This window comes from Trachurus trachurus (assembly GCF_905171665.1).
Source record: "Trachurus trachurus genome assembly, chromosome: 1".
Classification (NCBI taxonomy): domain Eukaryota; kingdom Metazoa; phylum Chordata; class Actinopteri; order Carangiformes; family Carangidae; genus Trachurus; species Trachurus trachurus.
In genome coordinates this window covers 23,498,541-23,522,408 of record NC_139891.1, presented here as the reverse complement: position 1 = coordinate 23,522,408, position 23,868 = coordinate 23,498,541, and the positions used below count along the sequence as shown (strand labels likewise).

Genomic DNA, 23,868 nt, shown 5'->3' with positions numbered 1-23,868 from the left:
GGGCCTGTGCAGGGATTGAGCCACGTCTAATTGTCATAATGATGACTTTATCCACAACCATTTTGGATTGCACGATGATAAGAAAGCTGCGCAAAGCAGGGAGAGCATCCTGCAAGAAGCAGTTGCATATTCAAATGCTGTGCTCCGTTTGACTCCTTGTAAACAAAGGGTCTTGTCAGTGGAGGAGCAGGAGGCATGCGTGATAGATAAACTTCCTGTCTGGGAGTGTGCCCCCAAACATCCCAGCTACACCATCTCCTTGTGCGATCTTAACAATTCCAGAACAATTTTTAGATTCAAAATCGGAGATGCAGCCATGATTATGGATAAAAACCTGAGATGTCAAAGGAGCTAAAGTGTATGTCATATTAAAAACAATGTATGACAAAATCGTGCCATATTTCCACCATCACAAGAAGAAATTTCAAGAACCTGCACCACACCACAGCACGTGATTTGTTGACAAACATCTACAAAACATCTGACATAGCAATCTTGAAACATCCGCAACACACTCAAAAGATATAAATGATAAAAAAACTGCATTTGCGCTTTTTTTATTGCCTTGCCTGTGTTTGTTTTTCTTAGATAGGGTACAAAAACAAACAGAAGTAGAACACATGTTTACCTGCCCTGGCATCCAATCATGTAGGTATCTGTGCTACTTCCTGTCAGAAATTTAGACATATCAATCGCTTTGGCTCAAACCACCATATACAAAACTAACCCCTCATCATTTTCCACTAAGAGAGCAAGAGATGGTAAAAAGTTATCATAGACGTCGGAAAAAGACAGTCCTGTTGACAAAAAAACGAACCTGCGAGCCAGTCGTTGCAGTCATCATGTGGGGTATATTGAGTAAGTGACCATGATATTAGAACCCTTAAAGGAAATATATGGGAGAGATTAAGAAAGCCATTAACCCATCTTGTGAGAATTAGCAGAAAATTAGCAGTGAGCACGATGTGTGCTGTACGTACAGTTAATTAGCAGATAATAGTGTGATGATTAGGCGCAACCCGACTTGATGAATGACTGCTTGCTTGGTATAATTATATAATTGAATGCTAATAGTGACCAGGCACCACTTCCAAGGGATTTGTCTTGGCTGGAAATGTTTCCTCCCACGTTTACATAGGTGCAAACAGTTGCATTGTAAAGACTAGGGTTAGGGCTCCACCACCTCACTCCTCTACTCTGGAAATATATCACAAAAATATTTCATTCATCAGCCTTTGGTTTTCTCGTTCTTGTTTACATCCAGGCTTGATTTACATGCTACACCTGTCATTCCGTAAGTTCATTCCTACCTTGAGACCGCTCTGCACCAGCTTGTGAATGTCCAGAAAGGGCTCCTTGATGAGTTCAAGATCATGGTCGAGTATTCTGACAATACCCTCCCTCTCAAGGACAAATAGCCGCTGAGATCCATCCCCACAGTGAACCACAGCCACCGGTTGCCTCAGACCACTCAACACCTCCTGGGCACAGTAGCAGTTGTGTTTTTGTTTCCTGGGTGACAAAGAAGGTACAGAAGATCAGAGACTGATAGTGATGGTAAGAAAGAAACAGTTATAAGATTGAAGGGTCATTAGAGAATGTGAAGTTGTAGTGTTTGGAAGCTAGCATTAAATAATCAGATATATAAAGATATAACAACAATTACACTTGAAATTACAATACAACACCATTATTTTCCATTAATAATTTGCTTTAAGTGCTGAAAAAAAAAGCTGTCAGTAAATTCAACAACAACCCAATTACATTGCTCCTTCATTCCAATGCATGTAGTCAAATGTGCACTGTGAGGTTTTCCTCGCCCTTGCTCAATTGGTGACTTGGACAGTGTTTTGCACCATTTTCTATGCACCGGATCAAACCACTAACAGCCCACTGCACACCATTGTTCTTCGTGGTTTTAATTGGAATTTTTAATTTCTCCTGATTTGACTCCCTCTACACCCATCTGAGGGCACAACAAGTACACAATCATTTCCATCTGTAGTTTATCTGGACCACAAAGTCTCACTCTGTAGCCGGGATCCACTGGTTCCCTATTTAAAAACAACTGGTTCACTATAAAAAATCGTGCACGGCCTCAACCAGATTGTTGTATCTGTCTGGCCGGTTGCGACTTAAGGCTGTGAAAGTCATCAGCAGTGTGGCAGATTATGATATCTTAAGGATGCATTGGACACACATATTTTATTAAGAGCCATGAAATATTATAGGTCTACAAAAGCCCCATTCTCCTCTCTGCATCACTGGACTCGCTCAACCACCTGTTCCCTCTCCGTCTTTCCATCTTCATTCAAAAACACCAGCTCAGTGCTGTGTGTGTGTATTATATGTGTGCGTCAACTCTGTCTTTTTAAGAGATCTGGCAGAAGTAGTGCTGGATGTTTTGACCCACCCACGTCTCCCCTCTACTGTGCAGGTATCTGGCCAGCCTGTAGAGACAAGGCCAAAAACAATTGCAGCTTTCTTACTTTATAACCAGGCAACTTCACGGACTTCATACCAGCCCATAACTAACACACACACACACACTAGTAATGGATAATGATGGATTCTTTCTTGTCCTGTCCTGTTTCTATTGTGTTCCCAGAATGAGTGACACACTACCAGCCGTGAAAATACCAAAAAGTGCACAGCTATTCCCTGCGTATTGCACAAGGAGCACATGAGTATTAGAGCTCCACGCCAAAAAGAAGGCTATAATGTTAGCCAATGAGTATAACTGAATTTTGGCATTTTCCCCGAGCCTCCAACATTCAGGAGTCCTGCTTTATGTCATTTGGTAGACCTCTCAGAGGACAAGGTGCAAAAGCAACAAATGAACCCCTGGTTCTTTGACTGTTATTTGATTGAATGTTGGTTGCTGCTATTCAGGTGCACATGTTGCTTGGCTCTCTTGCCTCAGGGAAAAAGAGAGATGAAAGGCATCTCCCCATGGACCAAAGGACAAAGCTCTCTGTGATGTACAGACCTTTGCAGTGAGGGAGGCAGACTAAATGACATAGGATAAGCATTTTCATTATGTGTGCAAAGCTTGACAAAAGCAGTCTGGGCAAACTTTAGGATTAGTATGGTATGGCTTTTCTGCCTGAAAGTATGGGCCGCGTCAAAATTGACTAGTAATGGGACAGAGGCTACGTCTGTTTCAACAATAACATAAAGCTCACAGCTGAATGTCATGAATTTGAACTCATAAGTACTAATGAAACCTGCAAACTTGAGTTGGCTGAAAAACATTTAAAAACTAGCCAAAAATAATACGAAATAGTAATGTGCACATCTTCCATGGTGTAACTAAATCCTCAAATGGAATAAAACATGGTAAAAGTCAGACTACAAACCTGCTGATATCTTCTATTTTCTCATCTCCCAAGTAGTTGGAATCTTGCCCTTGTGGTTGCTTTCGTTGAAAATCTGGAAAGCATAGACTGGCATCCCTCCTCCCATAGTACTGGCAGAACTCATCCACATCAGCTTGGAACAGTTCTAGCAAACACAACAGATACAGACATAGACAGAGGCTCTTACACTTACTGTAGATTCTGCATGGTTAAATTACTTCATAAACTGGGCTCATGTAGTCAGCTAAACCCAGAAAATTAAATGAAAATTCTCCTAATGTTGTTTTTATGGTACTTTATGTAGCGTATCATGGCTGCACTAAATTTGTGTGTGTCTCTGTGTGTGCATGGGTATGTGTAGAGAGAATGAAAGAGTAAATGAGAGTCAGAGGAAGAGAGAAAGGATGTGATGTGATGTGCTAGTGCGTTGGGGAGGGCTGGAGTTATGCTTGATGAGCCAAACCAAATTCTGGCTAGACTGGGCTGAAATGAACAAGTGAAGAGAAAATGGGCCAAACCAAATGAATCACAGATTAAACTGGGTTCTGCAGTGAACTATGCCTCTTCCAGAGAGCAAAAAGATTGCATTCTCAATTTTAGTTTACACTGTCATACTGATTTATAAAATGATCCCTGATTCATCCTAATGAAATCCTATGGAAAAACTCAGGCTTTCTTTGAAATCTGTTCGACAACGTAACAGACAGTGATTAGGTTGGATTCGCTCCAACTGGATGGTCCGTCTTTAAGTATTAGCTAGTTTTGGTTGCTTAAAGCATGGAGGTGTTGGTGGACTCGAGCTGTCAGTACTGTAACTGCTGATGGGCAAACAAGAAATTGAAAGCCTACTGGAAATGGATAGCAACACAAGTGGCTGAGGTGGCCGAAAGACACACAACACTCTGGATATGGCCATCTCAGCTGCCAAGCTCCTTCAACATATACATCTTAGTATATATTAGCTGAATCAAAGATCATATGAGGATTGGCTTGGAGTCCTGTTGTTTAGTGACATTTCAGAAGAAGAGTTCTTAAGAATGATATTATACCTACAAAAAACAGTATACTGTTTACGTTCACCCCAGTACATGCTCCTCTGGCTGAGCCAGAGATTTAAAGCACAGAGAGTCATATGTATGATAAATTACGTTACGTGTAAGTTTAAAAATTTACGACCCATCTTATGACTGGTCATACTGTATGCCACCCTTGCACGGCCACACATGCAATGGCATATCACAAAGTCATAGTCCATTCACATCTAGTTGGTGTAGAAGCTCTGCTGACAAAGGCTCAACACAACTCAACACAACTCAGTCAAACAGAAACTAGACTGCACATCAAGAACAGAATTTGAAATGAGAGTAGTTTAATTTATCATCATATGTTCATACTTTTCTCCAGGAATTCAGCTAAAATGGGCAAAGAAAATAAATTTAATTCTTGCTGTATGCAAGGTGAGGTGTAGTTTATTCAAACTGTTCTTGAATACTCAATAACACATGGGCACAGCACGAGAAATGAAATAATCAACCTGTTAAATATGGCATGTAATTACGAATAAACAAAAAATGTTTTCAGGCTGAAAGATATTCTTTGCTTTTGTTGCCAGACAAAGACGTGATGTTGCTCAAATACTGACTGACTGTATTCTACTAATTTAGCATGTGAATTCTGCCCTCACATCATTCCTTCTTTCCCTTTGGCTGGTTTGTTTACCTAAAATGTTTCAAATCCAGAGCCAAAAGTGATCTGCGTAAACATGGTAGTCACACACAGCTACGCCTCCAGCCAGTGCAGTCACAACATTATTCCCGGCAAAAAGCAAAGTGTGCAGTGGGTCTCAGAGGCCCTTTGCGACCTAAAAACAATCTTACCAATATTGTTTCCTTTAGTCAGTCCCTCAGAGGAAAGAGGAGAGCAAATACACCAGTGATAAAAACACAAACAGGACTCTCCCTGTTCCTCCTTTCATCTCCCTCTCCTGCCACACACCGACCACAAGGGCTAACCGCACCAAATACTAGAGGTGATAGGATATCCCCTCAAACATCTAAACACAACATGAAGATCAAACACACACAGAAACACACACACATATCCCTGGCTATACCACCCACCCACTTGTGTCTGCAGTTATCTTAACCATGCTGGTTGGGGACCTCGGGTGCAGGCTGGGGGAAAGAGTGAAGAGGGGAGGACATAAGAGCAGGGGAGTGCAGGGAAGGTGGGAGGCCTCTATGCAGAAGTGAGAGTCAAGGCAGTAAATGTCTTTACGGAGAAATAGGGGCTAAGTGCACAGCCTAATCAAGGGCCAGTGGGAAGTTTCATGGGAGCAGGACGACAGTTATGGATGCTGTAAAGGCTACTGTTTCATTTTAAAACCTTTGGCCAGCCATTTCGAATTAGCAGAAGTGAAGGACTTGTCATACTGTCTGTTCACGTGTGTGGTTATTTTCAGTGTTACTGCCTTACTGCGTATTTAAAAATGCCAACAGAAATGTTGGTGTCTATGTAAAAACGATTGAAAAAGAGAGGTAAAAGAGAGAAGGAAGAGCATGAACAAGAAAAAAGATAAGCAAGAAAGACAGACAGTGTAAAAAAGGATAGAGAGGTGGAGAGAAAGAGAGAGAGACAGAACTCTGTCCATATTCCCGGCTCCCCAGCGCTAAAGTTATACTTCCATCTGGTTATCTTCCAAGGCAACCTGGGTGGCCCACCCTAAGTACTTGACATCTTGATGCACTTCAGCAGTTTTACATACACACAACCTTTGTAGAAAAATAAATGTGTCATTCGTCACCACATATGCTGATCTGTGGAGGGTGGAGGGGGGTCTGAGCAGGAGGAGCACGACACTGAACAGAGGGAGGGGGGATTCTTCTCTGGATTCCTCTCTTGAGCTTTTTTGGTTTGACTCTCTGAGCCCATATGTCTATCAGCTTATGAGAGAGCCATGTCATTCCAGACAAGTTTTCTTCTGCTTTCCTCTTTCCGTGCTCCGTGGCGTCACTCCCGCCACCATCAGTGTAGTTCAAATGTTGTACATGATATGCCAGCAGGCCATTAGATGCAGACTCGGATGGACTTGGATGGAATGTATGTGTTTGATATTTGACGAGAGCTGCAGCATACCATGTGGGTGGGTTGCAGACAAATGTGTTTGAAACTGTTCTCTGTTTGCAAATCTGGGCAGATCTAATCAGTTTGTGGCGACAGAGATTGGAAGAAGACTTGGCTGGAGGAGAAAAGACAGTCAAAAAGTGTTTGATCATGTTTGGTATGCACAGGTACCTGTGATCTTGCATCCCTTCAAAGGAAATTGTTCTGAAGACCAAATGCTTTCAAGGGGAAGAAGGGTTCCAATCATTTAACAGTACCATATCCACAAGGGAAACAGTTGCATCAATGAACTTTTTTCCCTGTTCTGTGGATTCTCCATCTGACAGTAGAGCTCATTGTCAGAGCCAACAGGGGCCAGCGAACAAACACTTGAACTACATTTACATTCAAGTTAACCTACTAGTTAAAGAGCAGAGTACGAGACCCGGGTTTTTAAGTAACAGGTTATGTTTGAAGAAGGCAAGTAGTGGGAAGTCATGTCTAGACCACAACTAGGGTGCGTATGCATCCCTAATACAGAATCAACTCCAGGAGTTGAGTCTGGTGAGTGGTATCCAGGAACAAGTCATAAAATAGTCCATTCTGTTCGAGTCAAGTTTTCTGGTACACTGGTAGGACTGGGCATGTTTTTGTTAGTGCATGTGAGAAATTTGTTCTCGTACTGACCTTTGCAAATTTAATATTTTCCATTCACACGTCAGGAAATGCCTCAAATCTGTGTATTGTTACTACACTCAAGGTTTTCAAAAAGTGAAATATTTGCAAGTTTATGCTGCTTAAAATAAACTTCCATGATCCAAACAAACCCATCAGAAACAAGAGAACTACATTTTCTGCACCAGGTGCCATAAACACAGCTAGCCTGACAAAAAGCACAAATGCTGCTCCACTATTTGCAAGACCAAATATGCTGGATCAGTCTGTAGTCTAATCAGCAAACTGCTGCTGCATCTGTAAAGGCAGGAAAATTTACTGATACATTAAAAGTGCAACAGTAAAGCAAGGAGCGAGGCAGCAAGCAAAAGCAAACGGGTGAGACAAGCTCAGCAACAAATGGAGGTGAGGTCAGATGAGGTAAGAGCTGGATAAATAAATATTCACAGACCAGACTACTGACGCACCACTTCTTGCATAAGTCCAAAAATCTGCCAGTTCTACATGTGCAAGCTGAGTCTCAATGAGAAATGAAGCCTGGTGTGAATTTTAATTTATCTCAATGACAAGTGTCAGTTTCATTTCAACTGTAATCAGAAAGTATAGTGTGTGCCTACTTCCTCCATTCATGTGTATGTTTGCTTGCTATCACCAGGTAACCACACAGGAGCTGTAATTCAAGTCACATCATGGTCATTATTATTGGTGTAATTACCTGGTATGTGCCCCCTGCAGGTGTAGTAGAACTCGCGGCAGAAGTCCTGGCAGAGTCGCGGCAAGTCTGGCTCCCTGTGTGGCATCTTATCCATGTCCAAGGAGTGGAACAACACCTGGGCATTGGGGGAGCAGCGAGCACACTTGATCTCCTCCAGGAGACGTCCACATTCAGTGTTGTTGGTGGAGAAAATCTGGAGACCACACACAACAAGGACCAATGCCTGATTAAATGGTGGGCTGTTAACTTTTACTTCTCTCTTCACATTGCACAGGCAAGCCAACATGTAGTTTAGGATTAGCTGGACATTTGGAGATATCCACATGATATACATCTGATTATGAAGCATGCAAAGTTTAGATTGGAGGATGCATTTTTAAATCTTCATTATCTTAAATTCCTCACAACTTAAGACACTGTTTGAGATTTTCAAGGACTATAACAAATGATCCCAGTGAGTTCAAATTACCTTTTATAGGCACGTACTAGCCCTTTAAAGTATGTACCTAACTTTTTCGCTGTCATGTTAGTATTGGCCAATGTAATGCTAATTAGTGCTTAATTAATGTGTTTAATTAAATGTTTAGATTTTTCCAACAATAAAAAACAGATGCCTTAGCACTTTCCAGCCCTCACCAGACTTTTTATACTCAACAGCTCTAAATTAGCTAATCCCACCCCAGGTACCACACAGAAAGGCAAGGATCTCTGCCCAGCAAAATTACTCTCAAAATACAACAGCACATTCAGATACAAACTGTATGTGAACAACACCCTGCTCCCATATGCCACATGTAAAGTGAGATAGTCTCTGGCTGGCAACAAGGTGTGAAGCAACACTAGATGTCAGAAAACCTAGTTCGTATTGCTTTCTACTGCCCAGAGCATTACTTCATGTGCCACATCATATGTTAAATGACAATGCTATTATGGAGTGTTTATTTTCTACGTTATCTACAGATTTGCTGCTGAACATCCGTGGATATCTGTGAATATCTGTGGAATAAGAAATAAGAGTCACTTGCACAGTGTGAAAGTCTGCAGCATCTCTATTATACACCACACTGGTTTCACCTCTTTCCTAATTTTGTAACTGAAAACTGTACCAATTGAGGGGAGGTAGACACACACACACATCCATGTTACCGGGTGCTAAGTTCAAAAAACGTGATCAAGTGACAGAGTGACCTGATGAAGAGCTGGTAGGCTCAGTGTCGCGAGTCTTTTTCTCTCTTTTTGATCACTGTACCATTTGAACAACATAATATCACATCATAATAGCACATCTGTAATATCCACTTCTATATCCTTTGATACTGGTTTGTTAAACACTGAGGTTGGAACACCCTGTCTGTTTAGAGAAATAAACAGAGAAATCTCATTCACTCTTTCACTGCCTACTTACCCACGTTCACAAACAGTTAAAGTCAAATTATAATTTCTAAGTCTGACAGATCTCAGAGCATGAAATGAATGAAGCCAAACAAGAGCCTCAAAGCCTGACTTGGGGTCATTACACAAAAGTACACAAAGAGTTAATCCAAAAGAAATTAGCAGGATTATTTACATAACAAATTAGCTGTATTAAAACACAATGTAATCTGTTTTAGGTCAAGAGCTGTGCTGCTTGGGCAGTCAGGCAGGCAGGCTGGTAGTGCTTTGCTCTGTGTGAGGTCCATGTGTAAACACCAATTTAGAGATAGACAGACACATCATTCCCACTCTGGTATCAACAAATTAGCAGTCTGTCGAAGTCAATTACACCAGCGGTCCCAAGGCCAACATATGGACGCCTTACACTTTGCTCTGATTGCAGAACAAACTGCAACCGAGGAAAAGATTTTCTGTTTAGAAGTAGTACAGAGCTGTGTTTACCCAACAGGTGGCGGAACCTCTGGCAATACCCTGAGGGTCTGTCTGAAAATATACTGACCTACGCACAGTAAAGGTCTCATCACAAAATGTAGTAGACATAACTAATTGAAGATGGAAAGAAAGTCTCAGTTATCTGAGGTTCCACATAAAAACTAAACTCTAAACTCTACATTTTATCAAACTGTTTGACATTTTACTCAAAAAAAGGGAGCTCCAGGTTGGCTATGATGACCCTGTATGTGTGGTGTGTTCCTCTGCCTCCATGCCCTCTACACTCATGCCATGTAGTGTTGTGGGCATGCCTGCCCTCCTGCTCTAAATTGCCCATTGATTCTGTGTGCCATGGGCTGGCACAAGGTCCATGGAGAGTAGCATTTGTGTTCTCTCAGCCATGCCCTGTGTCCATATGTTGCTGGGACGGGCTCCAATGTTGCCATCATCCAAACCAGAACAAGTAGACCTTTGTTTGTTGTCTTTTGCTGAATCTCGGTGAGCATGCTCCTCCAAAACAGGGAGAAAATAGCAGCGGGGCTCAGTTGTTGCACTTTTGCTGAGGACACACTGAAACAAGGCAAGAACTGAGCCATAATCAGAAACATAGAGCTGTGATGGCATTAGAAAATAAAACTCTCGTTAACTTGTTTGGCTTCACACTACGCTGCGATGCATTGCTCCACATGGAAGAACAGCTGTTACATTATTACCTCTTTCTAGGACAGCGTCTGCATAATGGCTCTGAAATACCAGTGAAATTGCCAGAACAAACATGTTAATACACAAGGCCACACTTGGGGGGGGGGAACGTTTTTTTTTCTTCTTTTCTTTAAATTGAAAGAAATCTATGATGCTCTGCAAACCTCATATGGTCAAAGGAGTGGGAGAGAGGGGGAGAGCACTGATGTAGGCAACACTGAGCTTTAACAAAGCACTTTTTCCTCAGGGAATAGGTGTAAGTTGGTTGGCAGGGGGATATAGTGAAGGACACACACCCTCTCAAAGGTATTAACACTTGGACAGGGCTGATGACTGGGGGAGAGTGATGTTCTCCAGCTTCTCCCATTAGTGAAAGCAACAAACACAATGGTGTTGTTATTATTCTTTTGCCATAATCAGAAAGGGGGCTCCGTGTGTGGGCAGTGTAGTGTAGTGGGGAGGAGGAGAAGGAGGAGGAGGAGAAGTCGAGTTCGTCCTATTCAGTTTCCCCCCTTTTATTTGCATGACTTGAGCAAATTAAATGATGCAATATGGCTTTTTGTCGCAACACAAAGTGGGATACCACCCAGCCACTGAATGATTCGAGGAGTGGTTGTTTACATGAGAATGAATCCGCTACAACTTCAGCCCATACAGTCGCCCTTTCCCCCCCTTCCCCTTCCCCTTACCCCCACAGAGACCGGGCAGAGGTTTAAAACTTACAACCTACACCACATTTTCACACTTATTTCATCACTTGACGGTCGGGAGCGTCAGGTTAGGGGTAACTTAAAGCTAGGTTACGGTACATTTGTTGGAGCATTTACTAACTCCCCCCACCCATCATCGCTGCGTTTACCAAAAACAATTTCCTCGACGTTAACGTAACTCGTCCGCAAACACAACTGCTGTTTAACCAACCAAGATCCCAGCTGCGGTAGAAAAAGAAAGGTCGATGGTTCGTTGTTTTTTTTGTTTTCTTGTTGTTTAGAAAAGTACAACCGAGGTCCTACCTACCTTTTTTGAGTAAACGGTTCAACAGTTTAGCTAGGAGCCTACACACACACACGCACACTCCTGATAGTGTAAGTTGTAGTAGTACGGTAGTAGCGGAGAGTGGCGAGAAGCAACGTAATAAATCGGCGAGTGATTACCATGGTAACGCCGAAGCGCATTGGACACGCTGTATCAGAGTTGCACCAGATTGAGGGAAAACGAGGCACTTGGTAAACACAACGTAAAAAAAAAAAAAAAAAAACATCAACAACAACACAAAAACACTGTAAGTAGCCTATACTTAAATCCACAACAGGTAAGCAAAACATGTGGATAAACACGTGAATTACAATGAACCAGTCCCCACAGGGAGATTTCCAAGCGATTGTTGCGATATTAAAACACACTAAAAACTTAAACCACGGTAAATTAACAGAGCATACGTAGCTCATATAAGGTGCTCTACTTCATATGTCTCAAATGGGGACTAAACCTATGGAGGCAATCTACAAAAACGCAAACGTATGGTAAGATCACCTACCACAGCATACCATAGGCGCACATGTCCCTACAGCCATGTTCATATTAAGACTTTTTCACCAGTATAACCAGAAGCAGTAGTAGTGTAGCCTTATAGCTCAGAGCAATTTCTCCCCCCGACCATCCCCAAATTCAGCTGTCGACTAAAGGAGGCTGAATAACAACGCATGCGGGCTGTAAATGCATCTCCTGAGGCGTTTTAGTGGCAAAAGAAAGGACGGGAGATAAAAAACGTGGTGAATGATGGACATTAACTTACCCTGGCATCCCTGCGGTGCAGGATCTGATAGGCAGCTCTCCTGGTGGGACAGCAGGACACACGGGGATACAACCTGTGGCAAACTTCTCCGCTGCTGCTGCTGCCGTCAAGCAGCACTTTTCGCTCCCTTTTCTTCAGCCGCTTGGGCAAGCTTCCGTCGTAACATCGTCTCCTCCTGGGGCTAATTTCTCCCCTCTCGCCGAATTTTGCGTCTCCACATTCCCACACGTTGACCGCGATGGCCAGGACGAGCACAAATTGCAAATGCTTCATACTTTAAAAAATCATAAAAAAAAGAAAAAAGAAAAAGAAAAAATAATGAACCAAGAAAAAAAATACAAAAAGCGCGAAGTGTGTCCCCCTTCTTCTTCTTTTTTTTTTAGGAGAGTGAGGTTAACCTGCAATGCAACATGTATATATATATGTGTGTGTGTAGCTATATATAGACAGCTATATATGCTATATATATTTATATATACCCTATATGTAATGTAATCAACAAGAAGCCAATTATAGTAAGAAAATTGCAGATATGCTGTTTGTCAAAGCAGGTGTCCTAAATTTGAGTCAATGCTATGAAGAAAGATGTTTAGAAATAAATTATTGTTGCTTCTGCTTATATAATACAACCCAGAAAAAAATAAAAATAATAATATTAATAATAAAAGCAAAAATAATAACACAATTTATCCTGATGAACACAAAAAGTCAAACCCACAAAACACCGTGTACTGTAAAAGAGCCGTGACGTTCCTTTCAGATGTAATTCCTTTTGAGCGCAGCAAGGCGGTTTGTGCATGCACGGGGTCAAAAAAACATATAAGAAAATAAAAGTTGTCTCTCACTAAAGTCCTCAGAGCGCTCACATGTTTTCCCGTGCTCTTTCCTCCTTCTTTTTAACCAGCGCGCGAGAAGAGGAGCGAGCACGGTGACGTATGACTTGGCGGGAGCGCGCGTGTGGTCGCAGCAGTCGCGTCCACGTCGAGGTAAACGGTTACCTGGCAGAGCGGAGGACGGAGAGCGGGGGCGGTGGGCAGCCTCACTGTGGAGCTCATGGACCGAAAAAACAAAGACAAGGACTTTCACTCTCCTCCTCCTCAGTCTCATATTCATGATGTAAACAAAATATAATGACTTCTTTTGATTGGCAACTGATGATGATGACAACAACAAGACAACAACAACCTCATACAGTAGGCTATTCTCCAACTTTTACAAAAACCTGAGTTACTTAGAATATATTTGGAGTATTGTACTTAATACTTTTACTCTATTTAGAGATTACAGACAAAACCTGTGCATAGGCTACTAACAAGGTTAAGCATAGTGATATTTCATGAAGCAGGTTATTTTTGTGCATATTAGTTTTATTTTTTTTAAGTGTTTGAGCAGTATTTTAACAAAAGTCATTCTTACATCACTTTCCACCATGTATTAGAGTTACTTCATGGTCATGTACCAGAGCCAATACATGTTATCTGAAAAACAATCCATGCATTTGTCTGTGATATTGAATAACTGGCATTTGGGGCGCAAGGCAATGTGATATTTCTGCAAGACACTAACATGATGAAAAGGGGGAATATTTTGTTACATCACAAACCAAGTCACGGGTGTTTGACTTTTGTTTCTAAATATGGTCTAAAAGGTTTATTCTGGTGGCCACAGAATGAAAAAATGACATGTGTTACAGGCAGGGTATAAAATTGGCTACGATGTGAATCAGTCACTGCGACCTGATGCCCAGCAATTTGTTGCCCTCCAGTTGGACACACTGTCAGGCATCTTAATTTGGCTCTGAGCAATACCAAACCAAATGTAGGACAATTCCTCTTTCATTCCCCTCTTCAGAAAAGTCACACGATAGCGATCCGAATGGGAATGTCCAACCATGGCAATTACTTCAGAAACAACACCCCCCTCCCTTTTTTTTCTTCTTTTTTTTTTGGGGATACTCAGAGAATCTGAAATCAGTTACATTAGCGGCACCTGTTCTTACTTGGGGGTCTCCAGCACTCAGCAGAGCCCCAGCTCAGCTTATCTACAGGAATCTGGAGCGGGTGGAATCCAGGAGGGGTTGGTTTGATTGTGGGCAATTATGGAAATGACTGTGTGTGCTATGAAGCCATGGCAGACCCTGCCAGATCTGACCCCCCACCCTCTACATTCTTTACGTTACCCAACTGGAGACATTTCAGGACCAAGTATAGCCAAAGTGCTACTGCTGTATTCTGAATGTAAAGGGGGTGGGGGGGGGGGGGGGGGGGGGGGGACGGAGGGGGAGAAGGAGCAGGACCATATGCAGAGAGGGAATCTGCCACCACCAACACTAGAGCTCCAAGCAGAGAGAAAGAATATAACTGCATTGTCAAACAGCGTGAAAACATGTGGGATGCAGCTGTGGAGCAGAGAAGAGTACATCTGCAGGGAGAGATAGACCATTAGAGAGAATCACAGTTCGACAGACCTAAGCTGACACAGTCCTACTGAGGCACAGGCTCAGGGCAGACACACACATACACATGAAGAAATAAGCAAACACGCATATTAAGAGTCTGTCTTGCATGTGTGTCATTACAACAGAATTTAGCCTCTGCATTTCTGGTTTTATAACTGTTCTAGTTATATTTTAGGTGCAAATTCTGACGCTACTTCTGCTTTAATTCGGCTCTTTAGGATCATGCTCGTAACTGAACTTATACAATATTAGCATCATAATTCCCAGAAAAGAAACCCACCTGCTGGGTCAGTAGGGGAATTCCTACGCACTCAGCTTCTGACCCTGCGAGAAGGATATCCCCATGGATGATGGTTAGGTTTGTGTATGACCACATAAGGATCAACAACATGAGTCTAGAGGTCTGCGGGCCCCTCATTGCCGCCTCCACTGTTTCCCTGACTGAGGGGATGTTCAAAGTTTACTCTGTTCTCATTCTGTTTCTGCATTGTTTGCTTCGTAACTCAGCATATTAATCATACACAGCAGGACGTATGACAGAACTCCACTCCTGCCTTTTCAATTTTTCCATTCCAACCAGGCGAAAACCACTGCCTCACACCTCACAGTTCATAAGTCCACCTAGAGTTGTTTCCAGGTGTTGTAAGATTTTTGGCCATCATTTGATTCAGTAATAATTTGTAAACATAAACGAAACACGGTGTCTTTTCCAAATAGCTGTTAAAACTAGAAACTGGTCAATTTTGAATTATATTCCAAATATGATTCACCTATGACACTTGTTTTCAAATGATTAACTTGTAAGCCATGCTCGCCACTTAACTTCATGGATGATGTTGGTTTGTCTTCTGTCTGTTGATCTGCCATAGATTGCCATGAAATTACAGACATTCATGACCCTCTGAGGACGTACCCTAAATCTGGAATCACACTTGAAGCAAGGAATTAAGGAGAATCCCATATGGTGTAGGTTAGTTGACTGTCAGACTTCTATTGATATAACACCCACAGTGTCTTGTTACTTACTAATTGGCAACTACTGTCATGTAATCGCTGATTACATTCATTCAGTCTTTCATTAACGCCCTTTATGTTGTCAACAAATTTCACTGCTAACATTGCCTTTGATACAGAAGAGTAATTAGGCCCTAATGATTTTCCTCTATTGCTACCATGCGGTTTATATTTGCAGCTTGGACTGATAAATCGCAATAACTACTCAACTGACTGCTGTGAAATGTTTTTAAACAAATTCATGTCCTCAGGTTGAATCGCAATCACTTTCATAATCACTCTGAATTTCATTTGGTGTCCAATTCTATGGTTTTTGACTATAAGTTGACAGCACCAGTGGTAGATTTTCATGTATGCATTACCCAGAGCAAAATATAAAGATATTTTTGTTGTTTTACAACACAACACCAACAAAACCCTCCTCGTCAGTGTTTAATGTCAAATTGATGCTGGTATTAGACGGCATCTAGACATTGAATTTTTGGTACCTGACGTGGCAATCTGCATCTGTATCACGGTGACATTGGTAGCTAGCCGCATGCCTGCAGGATGTGTTTACATTCTTTCATGTATTGTGTGATACAGAGTGACGATTACAGATTTATGGAACTGGAGAAAACTCTGAGTATGTGCACATGGAGGCTTTGGCACAAAAACACAAATGGGTCTATACATTTATTAGGAGTGTGACTCTGAAAACCTTTTGTAAGCTGGCATAGATAAGATTCACTAGGTGTCATTTGAAAATAATACTAGCAGCAACGACTTTTCAGACAATATGACTTTTCTCTACCACAGACATATAGAATAATGCATACGCACCCCAGTTCTCCAGTGCAGAAATGACAGCACATTTATACCCTTTTTCTCAGCTCCATGACTGACATGAAATCATTAATGTCAGCCCAGTGCTAACAGCCGTTCAACCACGTGTGCGCTTTTCTTTCATGGCATCCATCCCTCACCTTGCAGCACACAGCAGCATTGTGTTACTCTCACACCTTCTTTAATGGCCCAGATTTGGCAATCGTACGCCCTAAGGCATACATAGCTCGGAAAGTGTTCACAATGTCATTAATAGTCCTGACAACAGCTTAATGAGCCTCTGCCATCTGTTTATGAAAGCTTCAGGGAAAAGCGAGAGGGAAAACAGAAAATCAGATCCAGTAGCGATTTACAGCTGTGTGAGTGCGCCTGATTTCCACTTGAACAGATATAAACACATGAGGACATTTTAAGTGTAGTGACTTATGCAGCGTCATCTACAGTGAGTCAGTGACTGAGCCTGGGCTGTCTGCCCGGTATCAACAGCCCCTAAATCACTGGCTTCAACCATCGGACCACACTACCTCGCCTTAAGCTTCCTCGCCCCTCCTTCCTCTGTACCACCCTGGAGTGTCCTTAGGCCTTGTTTGGCTAAAGTATACACATGGCATGAGTAACTGAAGCCACCCAGGGCTCCCTGGCGTGATGGCACGAGACACATACTGGGTTGCACAAGTTTGGAAGACAAAGTGTCCTGCAACTGTTTACGTGATACTCAATGCCTGATGCATACAAATACACACAATACAATGACACAGCTCCAGGGAGATGGATACAGAAACACTAGCTTGCACCGCTCCACACAGGAAATGTAGGAAAGTGATCAGTCGTTCACTTTAGAGAGTTGGCTTTCCAGATGTTTCTATGCTGTGACTATTTAAATCCCAACTCAGAGGGTTTAGAAGTGGTCATTCTACCTTTCAAGTCTCAAATCTTTCCCGTCACTTTGATCATGTCTTTTTTTTTTCTATTATTAAAGCAGAAAGAAGACAGCAATTGAAGTGACCATAGCTCCGTCCTGTTAGTACTTGGCTAATTGCCTCTGTAGTCTGCTTTGAAAGGGACTATTTCCACTTCCTCCCTGTTGCAGTTTCTTTGGTCCTTTCTGAACCCTATAATAGAGAATAGCACAATCCCCTGAAGGCAAATAAGAGGTTAATGTGCTGATTGATGACTCTTTGTGGTCACTTGTTTGTAAATGTTTCCATCGGGGTTAAACAGAACCTAAAGTAGTACCATGTTAGGCACTGTACATATGTGTGCAAATTGCAGATTCATTACAGTTGAGAATTACTGTGCTGCAAATGAATTTGGTGGGATGGGATGAGGGCGGGAGGGTGGTGGTAAGTGTAGTCTGGTGTGGGCAGCAATGATGGTGGTCCCTGACTGTCGATGCTCTCTCCCTTCATTCCCTCCCTTTACTCCCTCATTCCCAGTACCCCACCGTCCTCAGCCCATCTGTTCCTGCTTGGCCTCTCAGGCTCTCCATCAGGTAGGCCCGAGCTATTGAGCGCTCCTCTCTTCTCATGGCATCTGAATAAGCCAGGCAGAGGAGTGTTTATATGTGTGTGTGTGTGTGTGTGTGTGTGTGTGTGTGTGTGTGTGTGTGTGTGTGTGTGTGTGTGTGTGTGTGTGTGTGTGTGTGTGTGTGTGTGTGTGTGTGTGTGTGTGTGGACATGTGCACCTGCTGGCCTGTTTTTTTGTGTTTTGTTTTTTGTTTTTTCAATGTACTGTCTAAAACGTTTGATAAATGAGGGCCCACCAATGTCATTAGCTGGCTATTAACTTGACTCTGAGCAGATCAGCTCAAGTCAAAATAACTACAGCGAGTATATATTGTAATCTAATTTTAATCTCAAATACAGACAGTTAAGAAGAACAGGTGATACTAGTTAATAGATTACTTTGACACTGTTTCAAAATATACAGTGTCACCCTTTAACAAAAAGGACTATAGCAGACACCCTGACCTGATTAATTAACTCCACTATTATTGAAATTAAGCAAAAGGAAAGTATTTTTTCTTCCATTATTTGGAGAAGTAGCTCTAAGGTGGTCCTCAGCATTGGTTTGGAGGGATGATTGGTTTGGTATTGCAGTGCTGTACAACTTCTCTCAAAAGTGGACATTATATGGTTTTCCCAGGGCTTGTGGTCAGTTGTGAAATCCCGGTTTACACAGTCTCTTTGCACTCGAAAGGAAAAACACGAATGGAACAGGCACTCGAGAGAAAGCAGTAAGGTGTGGTGTGGAATCAGTTTTTTTTTTTTTTTTTAATCCTTTCATCCCCCCCATACAAAGGTCACTCTTTGGGAACCCAGCGTGTTTTATTGTCCCAGGGAATTGTTTTGAGGTCTCATTTCAGAGTAATATTTCTTGTCTGGCCATAGTTCTTTTATATCAAAAGGCTGAAGTGAAAACTTCCCTTTTGTCTGGGATCTGATTACCAAGCATGAGTCATTTTCATAATGTGCCAGCCTCTCCTGTCAGGATGTTTTTTGTTCTAATCCCTTTCAGTTAGTCCAAGGTACGTCTGCTAGAAAACACTGCCCAGTTATTACAGTATACATTTTCATATTGCCTCCCCAAATGTAATTCAAACTGTGGTCTCCTTTGTGTTTTTGGTTCATACTAGCCATGGAAGGTATTTGGTGGTGCCTTTGATGCATCAGCTTGAAACATGTAATGTGCCAGATTTGCTACTGCGTTTGTTAGCCTCACTCACTTTGAAACTCAGTGTGACACCAAAATGTTTCATTATTTATGTCCAGGTGCATTTCCACCTTGCCCCTGTTATTATTCTTTATGTATCACCTCACACTTTAATAGCTACAAAGTCTCAGAATTGGTCATGCACAACTGCATGCTAGTCAGATGTGTTCTGCTTCCTCATGGCCTTAAGGTTTTCATTAGCGGCAGAGTGAGCGCTGTGTTGGAAGGTGGTCTCCATGTCGGCAGGTTTGAGTCAGTCATGACATTTTCATACACACACGCACACACAACAAAACAGGTTACCTGGAAAAATCAAGTGCAATTAGAAAATCACAGAATGCGTCCACATCAACAACAATAGTCTGGTTGCTGTATTTGCTGCAGGCATTAATCAGGTTCCTTTGCTGGCTTCCAACATATTTTTGAACAAAGAAAAGCATATTTTCAGTCTTATCATTCAGTTATATAATGAGTTTTTTTTTTGTTTTTGTTCTTTGATTTATTGTGGGCACTTCTGGATTTATATCACAGTAAGAGAACAGGCTGTGAGGTACGCAACGTTTTACTCGATATCTGAATGTGATATTTTTGACTCCCAGGACGAGTCAAGAAGTTATATTCTATATATTCTAAGTCTAACAATAACATAACTTAAGGAGAAGTGTCTGGAAGAACACAGAGTGTGATTGAGCGGTTGCTTTCCTGGTCTCAGACCTCTTCTCAGCAGGGTTCATCACAGATGAAAGGGGTCACTGCCCTGTCTGCCACTGTATGTCCCCATCCCATTCCTCAAACCCTCCATCACACACATGGACAGACAGGCTGTCTCTCACACGGTCTGAAACATGCAGATGTCCTCCATACATGTTCTTTGACTAATCTGCGGACGGACATAAAACACTAAAACAGTTGCAGGCCTACTACCACCAGGCACTGAAAAACATAAACACCGCCTCATTATCTTCATACTCCCCTCACAGTCATTTAAAGCACACAACAAATTAACGAAAGTCAGTGACCATAAACACAGACTACATGTTTGTACTTTCTTGTGGGAAAGATCATTTTGTAAATAATTTAAAAAAACAAAGGATAAATCAGGACAGTGTAAAAACCTAAGTTTATCTTCCGCTAATTGCAAAGATACAGCATGGGACTTTTTGGGTACAGTCCCCACTGTGTTGCATTCCAGATGCTGATAGCAGCATTGGACCACCAAGGACTTTAAGTATACTTACATGACTTAAGATGTACAAAGACACTGATAAAATATTTCCCTCTGCTGCTTATCCATCATGTCCTTGTCAGAGACATGTTTTTGTCTGTAAGGCTGTGTTTAACACTTACCAAGCCTATAAGCAGATATTTGAAATCTTAAATGCAAAAGACCCTGAATTTTAAAAGCAAAGGTTACAGGGAATAACAGACTCAGTACAAAGTGGTTCTGATGAAAACTGTCCAGAATGAGCTCTTTGCATAATGAAGAATGACTGACTTGTACCATGTCTCTGGAAAGACACATTTATGTTGAATATATTTAACTTTAATCACTGCTAGAGGCATAGCTTAAGGTAATGTCTAGAAATGTTGGTCTGTTGTTTGCTAGGGCCGTCAGAAATAGTGACTGAAATATCTCAAAACCTACTGGATAGACTGCCATAAAGGTTTATTCATGGACCCCAGAGGATGAACTGCAGTTGACTTATCATGAAATGTGGTAACACCACATTCATGTACCCTTTCAGAATCAACTAATATTATTAGCGATTCCTTTACCAAATACCTTTAAAATGAATGACCTCAGCTGTGTTTAGTGCTTACTGGCAAATGTTATCCTGCGAACATGCTAAACAAAGACGGTGAGCATGGGAGTCACCATATCTGCTTCATCACTGCATTAACGTTGTCATTGGCTGGATGTTTGAGGTGATGGTCTTAATGGAGTTGAAGGATCAAAGTCAATTGCCTCAAGCTACGGAGATATTTGACCCATGAGTAACCTGCTTGACACGCCATGGTATTGTTCACTGCGGTCATACGCTTTACCGTTTTTTGTGTTGAGTTCAGTGAAAGTCCAAACACAGTTTTTGCATGCTGTCCATTTCTTGCCATTTCCCATCAATAACCCCCCCCCCATAAGTCAAACACCTGACAACAAAAATGACGTTGCTTCCTATATACACCTGAGCTCCAAGGTGAAAGCACAGCGACACCCAACACACACAGTGAATTACACTTTAAATCAGAAGATCATAAGAAAGAAAGAAATCATAAGAAAGAAAGAAAGAAAGTTTATTATAACAACACATTTGACTCCTATAAGAGTAAAAAAATATATATCTTCATGTATTCGACCAGAGTTATGTGAGATTTCAATAACATTTAGTGTAAATACTATACATCATAATTATGAACAGCTGTATTTTTAGATGAATAGTGGGCCTGTTCGAGCAGGTGTTTGACGTCGATACTTGTAAATGAACAGATTGTGGTTGTGTGCTGTAAAATGCTGACTTTTTAATTCAGCCATTGGCAAAGAAAGATAAAGAAAGACATGCGGTGTCTCACCAACATCAGGCCACGGCTTAAATCAGTATTCCTTAGACACAATGTCTTTGATTAGTGTGATTGTTATGATTTTACAGGCCAAGACATAGAAGCCATATGGCATGTTTTTTATTAGGATGCTAAATGAACTGAGCCTTTATGTTCTTGTGGTGCACTGGGCCCACCAAAAGAGCTCTGTGAATTCTGATATCCAAGGGAGAGCTGACTGAACTCGACAGTACTGGTGAGATAAACCAGCAAGCAAATTAGAGGATGGATTGATCATAAATCATTTGTGCACCACAGTGCAACATTCTGATGCATTTCAACACTTGTCTTTCCTTGGGAAAGTGATTTTTTTTTCCTACCAGTCTTTCACAACATGTGGCTTGCATGCTGTTTCAAGGAGAAGGAGACTGCCAAGTATCACTGCGTACTCCAAATATTTGTGTGGTCAACTGGACAGTGCTGTTGCGGTTGGATCCCGTCAGTAATGTTCAACACTCTTGAACCTGTTTCATGTTTTACACTGTGCTGTTCAAGTGTTGTGCATTTATTTTATTATTCGATGAATAAAATGTGGCAGCCACTCAAGGAAGATGTCTTTTCTGTCGTCTGTTGATTGCTGTTGTCCTGTTTTAAGTGAGCAGCATGAACATTTGGTACACAGTGTATCATTTGAATGAGCAATACATTTGAGTGCAATTGCTTCACAAAGACAACAATAATGTCTATGTCATTGGAAGTCCTGATCAGTTTGATCAACTACTGAGCGAGCGATTGTGTGAGTTTATAGGGTGTTGAAATTTGAAGCTTTCATAAGCCACTTTTTAATTTGCAGTGTATGTAACACAATTATTTAATTTGCATCACTAACTAGCTGACATCTTGAGATCTTTGCTTTTTTTGTCATTTCAGTTATTCAAGTGGCACAAAGGGCTACTCAATTGGTTTATGGAGGCAAAAGACACTTTTTAAATGTGTGTTTAGAGGTCAGTGGTAGTCCTGTACAAAAATTAATGATGAACTCTGACTCTCAAACCAACTTTTACTGATATTTTACAGACATTTTTCAATAAAATACAGGCCAAACAAGGTGGTTGTGGCTGTCCAGGTTGTCCACGGGTGGTTCAGTCCTCATAAAACATCCTTAAACATCCTCCATCCTTAAAACATCCTTGGAAAAGATACTGAACCCCAAATTTGCGCCCAATGTGTAACTGGTGTATGTATGTGTGTGAAAGAGATGGACTATGCACATAGCAAGTGTTGTGTGAATGAGTGAGTGGTGAGATGAAGATGACTTGTAGTGTAAAGTGCACAGAGTTTGGTTAGGTTAAGACTAGAAAATCTAAACCCATATGAGCATTATTGGATGTTACTAGCTACAGAACTTCAGCCCTTGGCCTCACAAAGCATTTTTCAAAATCTGCATCAATTACATCCACTTCCTTTCTTCTGCCCCTTGTATTGTCAACAATGTGCACATACCCTATATTTATGGCATATGTATACATGTACATGAGAGTTGTGGTAAAACATAAGATACAAACAATTTGCATTCAATGAAACGTTGCACTCCAGTGCCAGTTGTTATGAAAAATGCAAGATCTTTTTTTAAGTAATTGAAACTACTTTTTCCATTAGCACATGTATCAAACAACAACTATTACCTTGTGCTCACAAGGTTTTGTCTATCTAGCTAACGTTGGCTGGCTACCACAAATAGTACAGCTTTATCTTCTGACCAAAATAGTATTTGGCAGGATGATTAGCCATAGTCGCAGCATACAAACTTCTATAATTGTTAAAACACAGCTCAGTTACAGTAACCTCTGTGTTGATTCAACTGCTGTGGACCTCCGGTGTAGACGGAAATGTAACTTGAGAGTGAAACACAAATGTGAAAGTTTAAAAAAACTGAGGAAAATTATTGCATTTATTGGAATTGGCAAGGTCTCCAAGATCAACTGTAATAGACTGGACAAACTTAAATCACTGTGTCTGCAGCTTCATTAACCAGCAGCTGAGGGGAGGAAGCCATATTTTAGCAAATGTTTGCATACACAAGTGTGACAACTTCTTTAGTGGCCAAACA

At 41.5% G+C, this 23,868-nt stretch overlaps 1 protein-coding gene across 1 annotated transcript in view; it reads right to left on the bottom strand.

The window, feature by feature from the left end:
- The window catches only part of hhip (hedgehog interacting protein), a 33,472-nt gene extending 20,374 nt beyond the window's left edge, over positions 1-13,098 (bottom strand). Inside the window, exons 1-4 of the mRNA XM_083976472.1 lie at positions 12,215-13,098; positions 7,852-8,044; positions 3,360-3,504; positions 1,311-1,512 (exon numbers count right to left, since the gene is read on the bottom strand). Of these exons, the coding sequence (XP_083832598.1) occupies positions 1,311-1,512; positions 3,360-3,504; positions 7,852-8,044; positions 12,215-12,487 (813 nt within the window). The 5' untranslated portion in view covers positions 12,488-13,098. The remainder of the gene's footprint in view (positions 1-1,310; positions 1,513-3,359; positions 3,505-7,851; positions 8,045-12,214) is intronic.
- Positions 13,099-23,868: the final 10,770 nt, after the last annotated feature.